Below are 8,113 nucleotides of genomic sequence, written 5' to 3'. Positions count from 1 at the left end.
GGGCTGTGCCTTGGGAAGGATTCCCAGAAGGATGATGAACCACTTGCAAAGGAGGGTGAATCCCACTGCTGTTCCTTGCTTTGGACTCCAGCGTGACCCAGATGGGCACGACTGGCTACAGCAAAAACAACTGTGTCTCATGTGCTGTCGTACCACAAAGATGGCAGGAATGCAGAAATGATCATGTCCCTGTAACTCCAGGGTCAGAGCTGGAGCTGGGCCCCTGCAGCGTGTGCCTGGGGGACAGGGCTGTCTCGCCCCAGTGCGTGTGCCTGCCCGACCCAACGCCGCAGCCTGCGCCGCCAACTGAGAGAGCTCAGCTCTGCACAGCTGCCATGGGGAAGGAAGGTAAGTGCCCTTCTAGTACATCTGGCTGGAGAGGGAAGCGATGCTGGAGAGCTGTGTGCACAGCAGCCCTGCACGCACCCGGCAGCTGATGGATTTGTTTGCACAACAGCACTCACTGTGCCACAGAGGAATGCAGTTATCATCCTTGAAAGTACATGCAAAGGAAAGCTGCACCCCAGCTCTGGGGCTGGGGGTCTTTTCCTGGCACTGCCACTGGGAGAGTCCCAACAAACCATTGCAGGCAGAAGCAGGGTTAAATCATGCTTTAATCACACTCCAGAGTGACAAGGCATGGAGGGACAGGGCAGGGCTGGGACCAGCTGTGGGGCAGCAAGACCCCAGAGGCTGCAGCAGGCCAGGCTCCTCTTCCCCCCAACCAGGCTGCCAGGACACGATGGGCACCGTCTCCTTCATCCTCAGCATCTGAGCAGGGCTGGGAGAGCAGCAGCAGCAGCTCTGGTGGCCCTGTGCCAGTGCACCCCACCAGTGTCACAAGGGGGCACCATGGGGTGGCTGCCTTCAGCCTTCTTTGCCATTCCCACCTCTCCTCTCCTCTCCTCTCCTCTCCTCTCCTCTCCTCTCCTCTCCTCTCCTCTCCTCTCCTCTCCTCTCCTCTCCTCTCCTCTCCTCTCCTCTCCTCTCCTCTCCTCTCCTCTGCAGCCACATAGGACCAACAGCCAAGGGCTAGTGGGAAAGGGCAGGAAGAAGATGGAGATGGAGGGAGGCAGTGAGATGCTACAGTGGAGATGACTGGGCTGCAGGCTCAGATGGAGAGGTGTGACTCCTGCTCCTCCTCCTCTGGCAGCTGCTCATTTGGCTGGATGTAGTTGTCCTCAATGAAGCCATCATCATCCTCAGCTTGCAGGTCAGCAGCACTGGGCATGGGGTGGCTGCCCAAGGAGCCCCTGTCCCAGTCGCTGCTGTGCTCCATGGGGCTGCCTCCAATGGAGCTGGTTTCGGGCAGAGGCTGGTGGCGGTAGCTGGCAAAGTTCTTGTGGAAGAGCTTGCATTTGGCAGCCAGAGCAATCAGGATGGAGAGGCTGATTGCTGCCACTAAGAATCCCACCAGGTAGGGCCAGCTCCTTCCCCCCTTCCCAGTGGGCAGCGTGGTGGCTGCAATGCAGGAAAGGCACATCAGGACATGGCAAGTCAGCCTGTGACATACCCAGTGCTCCTCAGCAGCCAGCCCTGTGCATGCCTGTGGCACACAGCCAGCATGGGATTGTCTTCCTTAGCAGCAATATAAATGCTTTTCACCAAAAGATAGCTACCAATGAGGTGTGAACACTGCAGGGGAAACTGCTGGGTGGCTGCTTGACACTGGTGCCCATCATAATGGACTCTGTGCTCTGAGTGGCTTTGTGCAATCTGCCAACTTTTCCATTGCAGAGCCAGCAAACACCTCCAGGTGGTATCCACCCTCCCCACCAAGCCACTGCTGGAGCTCACCCCTCCCCACCAAGCCACTGCTGGAGCTCACCCTTCCCCACCAGGTCACTGCACGAGCAGTAGCTGGGCAGCCTGAGCTCCTGGGACTGTGGGGCAGAGCAGGGAGTCTCTACCTGCTGTCCCCTCAGGAGTGATGGATGGCAGGAGGGAGCCAGACCTTATGGACGCTTCAACTTACTGTTGCTGTTGGACGCTGTGACCTGCTGCTCCGTGCTGACTCCCCGAGGAAAGCGCTGCATCATCGGGCAGCCCAGGTCCTGGGAATCCAGAGCTGCGATCTCCTGGCCCTGCAGCCCCGGGGGCGACGCGCAGGTCACCTGCACAGCTGGGAGACACACAGGCTAAGGTGGGACAGGGGTCTTCACCTGTCCCCTCCCCAGTTTAGAGAAGGTGATCTCTGCTTGCTCCTGGGTTGATGGGCCACATCACAAGGTGCTGCTGGCCCTGGCCTCTAGCCTCACCAGCCCTCTGCACGTCGTAAGGCACAACCAAAGAAAAACCTCCCTGAACGAGGAGCTGTGCAAGGTGTGACTGTGATTAGCAGGCTCCTTTTAACTGCATAATGCCAAATTCATGGATGCTGACAGAAACCCCATGTCACAGGGCTGCTCTCGCCTGGGAGCTGAGCTCAGAGGGTTGAAGCCTGATTCAGCTCCACAGGAGAAGGTGCCAAATGCTCAGCAGCTTTTGAAAATGTGATGACTCCACGTAGATGCATACAGGAAGATTTAGGGGCTGATGTGTACGTGCAGCACCTTTCCCAGAAGAGTGGCTAAATTACCTCAGAGCTTGCCCAGGTGTTGGAGCTAAAGGATGGAGCGGGACTGCTGCACCTGGGGTTCCTCCTTCCCCACACCTCTGCTGCCACCCACCCCGGTTGCTCACCTTGCCTGTGCCGTAGCCAGTGCCACAGCGGGCGCACGGCGCAGCTGCACACCCAGGGGTTCCCCTCCAGCTGCACCCGTGGGACAGCCTCCAGCGCCCACAGGCTTGCGGCCTCCACGGACACCAGCGCGTTGTGCCGCACGTCCAGGTGGGAAAGGGCCTTCAGAGGCAGGAGGAAAGCGGCCTCAAGCTCTTGCAGGCTGTTGTTTCTTAGGAGCAGTGTGTGCAAGTTTTTCAAGCCCTTGAAAGCATCTGTGTGGAGGGAGGCGATGCTGCAGCTGCTCAGGTCCAGTACACGCAGTGCCCTGAGGTTGGAGAAGACTGCTGGGCTCAGTGCTAGCAGGGCATTGCCAGAGAGGTTGAGGGAGTGCAAGGAAGGGAAATCCATCAAGAGGGTCCCATGACGGGGCACAACCAGGGAGTTGAAGGAGAGGTCCAAACCAGTGATGTTGCTTGGAAGGGAGCTTGGAGCATGCAGGAGGCTCTTCCTATTGCAGTCGGCCCATCCCTGGGAAAAGAGCTGCTGCCTGAGATGGGCTGTCCATGCTCAGGAGAATCTCTAGACAGAGACTCCCCAGAAGTGCAAATCCCTTAATTAACTCCCCTTGCAGGGTTTAAAAAAGTGAAGACACAAACAAGTTTAAAAAATACATAAGCTATCAGTTTGGTGTGGGCCAGGATAAATGGAGAAAGATGAGCAGGACAGCCCAGGAGAGCTATAAGAGATCCCAAACATATGAGGCAGGTGTGAAGGGACCAGGTTGTGATCCTCCCGTCCTCCCTTACAGAGTGCTTGCCATATGGGATCAGCTGGCAGAAGGCCTTTCTCTTCCCCCCCTAGATCCTGACCTCCAGACCCCAGGGAGCTCTCGTGTGCCACAGGAGCATCCTCACAGCTGGAGCAGGGAAGTGGGTCAGATGCTGCTTGCTGTGAGGGCAGGCAGCAGCAGCACAGGGGGACTTGCACCAGGCACCCCTGTCAGGAGCTCCCAGCTGCTCCCTCCTGTTTCTGAGGGTACACTGTGAGTGGCAGCAGCTCAGTGCAGGTGAGCTGTGGCTAACTAGCAAATGAGACACACCAGGGATCATTTGCTGTCCTGAAAGTGCATGATAAATCAACCCACATGGACCAGTTGTTTTTCCCCTGAAAAGCAAGGTAGCCAAATTCACTCTGCCTTTGGGGATCAGCCCCCAGTCTGTACTATTTCTGCCTGGACTTTCTATGGAAGATGGACAGCGACTGAAACTGAAGCTGCCAGAGGGCAGGTGAGCAATTTTGGTTTGGCTGGGCAAGCACAAGCTCCTGCTTGATGCAATATTAGGGCCCTGCAGGCAGAGATGCCATACTGGAAGTCCCAGGTTTCTAGGTCTGTCTGTTTTCCAGCCTTTCAGTTCCTTTGCCTCTCACATGATCACCTCTCCTTTCACCCTTCTGTGCCCCTAAATCTCTTATCAGGCCCTGCTGTACCTGCTTAGTAGAGGAACAGATGTGCACTTGGAAACCTGGGCTACCAAAGATTGGGTTATAATGGGGCCAAGACACTTGGGCACCACACAAATCTTGTCTCAACTCCAAACGTGGGTGGGCCAAGGAAGGCTGGGGAAAACAGTTCAGAGCTTTTGAGGGGGTATCTGAGAGCTCAGTGGGCAGCACTGCATTGTGCCATCTGCCCACGACAGATGCTTTTCCTGCCTCCTCCCAGCTCCCGCCCCATGCAGCCATGCTGCTGGCTGCGCTGCTTGTCCTGGTGGGATGGGCTACCTATGCTTCCTGCTACTCATCTTGTGCTCGGAGATCCTGACCGCACGGTTGCTCTGACTCTAGCTTCAGTCACTGCATCACCATGCACTGGAGAAGGAAGCAAAGAGCTGGGAACCTCTCAGGGATGTGCCTCGCTGCTGCTCCCCATGCTCTGCTTATAGGCAGCTGTGCTACGGCTGCAGCCAGGAGACCCCCTGAGTCAGAAATGCCATGGTGCAGGCAAGGGTTTGCCAGCCCTGCCACACTCTGGTGAATGTGAGGTGTTCAGCCTGAGGCTGGGAAGAGGGGTGCTGTGGGGCTGGGAGCAGGGGTGCTGTGGGGCTGGGAGCAGGGGTGCTGTGGGGCTGGGAGCAGTGGGGCTGGGAGCAGGGGTGCTGTGGGGCTGGGAGCAGAGGTGCTGTGGGGCGGGGAGCAGAGGTGCTGTGGGGCTGGGAACAGGCCAGCCAGGCTCCAGGTGTTACTGAACCACTTCTGTGGCTGGTGGCCGCAGCACATGTCCCAGTTAACTCTGCTCCTGTGGGTTTCCATTGCCGAGGTCTCTCCAGCTACGCAGAGCAGGAGCTGCCTGCCAGGGCTCGCTGCTCTGCACACACATGCTGCCCACCCCCAGCTGCTGCCCACCCCACAACCCCTCTGTCTCCCCCTACCTGGTGGTCGAGGCTACATGGGTGTCCCGTCACCAGTGACCAGGCGCAGAGGAGGCCGCACACCCGGAGCAGGAGGACAGGAGCCATTTGGCTCCAGGAAACTGCCAGGCAGAAAAACAAGTCTCAGGGCGAGCTGAGAAGCCGGCGGAGCCAGCTCTTCAGGGCAAGGTGTGGCCCCAGCCCCCAGCCCCGGGCCCCCGCCGAGCCGCCGCGGCCCGGCCTCACGGCCGCAGCCCACCCGCGCCAGGGAGCCAGCCCGGCTGCTGCTGTGGCCCCGCGCCCTCCCCACCGCTGTGCATGGGTGAAAGGTGCTGGCACTAGTTACACATTAACCGCCATGCCTCGACACCTCCCGCTGCTGCCTCCCGTGACAAGGACCGAGGGACTGCCAGCATCTGCTTGGTGGGCTGTGGGGAGCCATGGGGCAGCCTCCGTGGGAGCAGAGCACCAGGAGGTGTTGAGGGGGCAGAGGATGAGGAGGGCACGTCTGTGGCATCCACCCTGAGATACCTATGCTCGGGGAGAGCAGCCTGGGCCCAGCTCCAGTGCTGTGCCAGCCGCTGTGCCCCAGCTCCATGCACTCAAGGGCAAGGTCACACGGAAAGCCTCAGCCAGAGAAGCTGGGGCTGAGACAGCAGGAAAGTGTCCTACAAGGAAAATAAGTCTCATTGGGTTTCAGGCTTCCAGAGCTCCTGTGGAGGTCTCAGAGGATGGCAGTGCCCCATCACCACAGCTCGCCAGCTGTGCTCCCTCCCAGCGCTGCTGTGGGGTCAGGGAAAGCCTGGGAAATCGTGTCAAAGCTGCATGTTGTGGGTGTTTGCTGGCACATGGGAGGGTGGGACATGCTCCCACGGCCACTAGTGCTGGGGCAGGTGAGTGGCTGAGGGCTGGCAGAGCCACGGCCCTGGCAGGAGAGGGGCAGCAGTGCCCAGCAGCTCGCAGCTTTGTCTCTGCAGCAGGAAGGAGCCCCAAGCTCCCTTCCCTGCTCCCCAGTCCCCATTCCCACTCCCGCCCAGAGTCAGGAAGTCGTCTGCTAACAAGAGCGCTATAAATCTGCAGTTTCCACCTCAGGGGCAGCTGGGACAGGGTGGCCCTGCTTCCCCCAGCTGCCAAGGGGCATCTCTGCAGCCACAGGTCCCACCCTTTCCCCAGGGTACGGGCTTCCCAGCAGCCTGTCCCTCACCCTGCGAGACTGTGGTTGATGCCAGCACAGCCAGGCCTGAGCCTGATCCCTGGCTGCCCTGCTGACGTGATGCTCCACCACCCCACTCCCAGGCTGCTCTTACGCCTGTTGACAGCAGCACTTAACCAAGCCTTGCAGGGCCTGCCTGCACGTAAAACAAAACAAGCAGCCAAAGAAGCAGAGCTAGAAAACATTGCTGAGGCAGCCCAGCCCATCGGTGGATTCGCAGGGCGTTTGCATTTCCTATCAGGAAATGTATCGGTGCGTTATGGTTTCTGGCATGCGGTGCTGTGCATTAAAATGAGCAAATGATAACAAAAAGGGGTATTTTTGTCACTCTGGGTGGTTTTTTTTGGTCCGTTGTGATTCAGCAAAAAACGTAAGGTCGGTGAATTCAGCAGAAATTCAGGTGCTTTCAGTGTGCTGTGGGTTGGGCTGGAGCTGTCTGTGTTCCAGGAGAGCAAGTGTGGCTTTGGCTGGGCTCAGCTTCACCCAGTTCCTCCTCTGGAGATATATAAGGTTAAAACGGACCTGTAGAATCCTGGTTGGGTCCCTTCACAAAACTTTCCAGAGAGGTTTTCTACCCCACCTCCAACACAAGGGATCTGCACAGATAGACAGTTGCTATCCAAGTGTTCCTAGAAAAAAATGCAACAGGACGAATCAGCTTGGGTCAGATCCCCTGACTGATCCCTGAGATCTCCTGGGCATCACCCAGTGTGGAGAGCTGACCCCAAGGGGCTCCCGTGCCCCAAAAGCACAGAGCAATGTGTCAGTTCTCCTTGGGCAGCACAAGGAGCCATGCTGTGCTCCCCGGAGGAGCACAAAGCCTTCCCATGAAGCGTGTTTGCTCTGTGTAGATAATCCTGGCCTCAAATGGATCTTTGTGTGGGAGGAGGTTTCACAGAGTGCATCCGTAACTCAGGATTCTGTGTGCTGCCTGAGGAGCACGGAACGAGGGGCTTCCCCAGGTGCTGCATGCAGTGGCATGATGGCAGTTATGGTTCTGATCACAGCTGGCCTCTACAGCCATGCAACTAGGGGAAGAAAGCATTTATCTACCTATTTCTGTATCTATCTCCTTCCTGCAGCTGTACTGAGCACACAGATGAGTCCCTGACCCTGAGTACTTGCAAATGAGCTTGGGGTTGGCCAGGTAAAGAGGGATGTGTGATTCCCCAGGAGGGCATCGTGCTCAGTTTTCCAGGCATATGGGGACAGCTGCATGTGGTGTCTTTTTCAGATCCCACCTGCCCCTCCTGCAGCAGGGTAGCTGGGTGGCTGTGCTAGGGTAGCCCTGCTCCCTGCCCTCCCTCCTTCAGCACACCGTGGGCACCGCGCAGCCCTGGAGCACGCTGTAAATAGTCGGAAATGATGAATGGATTTCCCCTTCCTCTCCATGTGTGCTTTAGATTTCTGGCCGGATACGGCACGGGCTTGGGACACACCAAAACATGAGGCTCGCTCCCCAGCAGCCCCGGCTTTCACGTGGGAACAGTCTGATTTGTGAAACAGCATGAGGTTTGGAGGGTGAAGCTCATGGTGGTTCCCTGGGGAATGCCTTTCGTTTGCCAGAGCCAGCTGGAGGCCAGGGCAGCCTCACAGGACTGGGGGACAGCAGGGCTATGCTGTGCTGTGCCCACGCTGGTGCTGTGCCTAGGAAAGCACTCAGGGGAAACCAGGCTTTGTGCTGCTTTTCACCTCCTCCAGACATGTTTACTGCAACATGGACAGTGCTACAGGGGCAGTAGCCGCTGTCCGTGTGGACTGCCCAGCTGTTTGTCACCCTGCCCCTGTTCCTGCTCAGCCCCTCTCAGCCCAGACAGCAGCCCCACCACA

The 8,113-nt window shown here is 58.0% G+C and overlaps 1 protein-coding gene across 1 annotated transcript; it reads right to left on the bottom strand.

The window, feature by feature from the left end:
• Nucleotides 1-983: 983 nt before the first annotated feature.
• On the bottom strand, nt 984-5,359 carry C10H1orf210 (chromosome 10 C1orf210 homolog). Its single transcript, XM_062003276.1, has 5 exons — nt 5,330-5,359; nt 5,092-5,192; nt 2,683-3,190; nt 1,976-2,122; nt 984-1,461 (listed from the first exon to the last, which is right to left on the bottom strand). Exons 2-5 carry the CDS (start codon nt 5,176-5,178, stop codon nt 1,112-1,114), a joined length of 1,092 nt encoding a protein of 363 aa, XP_061859260.1. The 5' UTR covers nt 5,179-5,192; nt 5,330-5,359; the 3' UTR covers nt 984-1,111.
• Nucleotides 5,360-8,113: the final 2,754 nt, after the last annotated feature.

Source organism: Colius striatus, chromosome 10, assembly GCF_028858725.1.
Source record: "Colius striatus isolate bColStr4 chromosome 10, bColStr4.1.hap1, whole genome shotgun sequence".
Taxonomy (NCBI): domain Eukaryota; kingdom Metazoa; phylum Chordata; class Aves; order Coliiformes; family Coliidae; genus Colius; species Colius striatus.
The sequence above is the reverse complement of the archived record's forward strand: the minus strand, read 5'-3'. Positions and strand labels throughout refer to the sequence as shown.

What these genes read in the sequence shown, in the direction of transcription:
- C10H1orf210 (XM_062003276.1), bottom strand. Translation starts at nt 5,178, where the DNA reads ATGGCTCCTGTCCTCCTGCTCCGGGTGTGCGGCCTCCTCTGCGCCTGG. An exon ending in CATGTAGCCTCGACCACCAG is followed by an intron (nt 3,191 to 5,091) that starts GTAGGGGGAGAC and finishes CTCTTTTCCCAG; the next exon opens with GGATGGGCCGACTGCAATAG. An exon ending in CACAGCGTCCAACAGCAACA is followed by an intron (nt 1,462 to 1,975) that starts GTAAGTTGAAGC and finishes CCTGCATTGCAG; the next exon opens with CCACCACGCTGCCCACTGGG.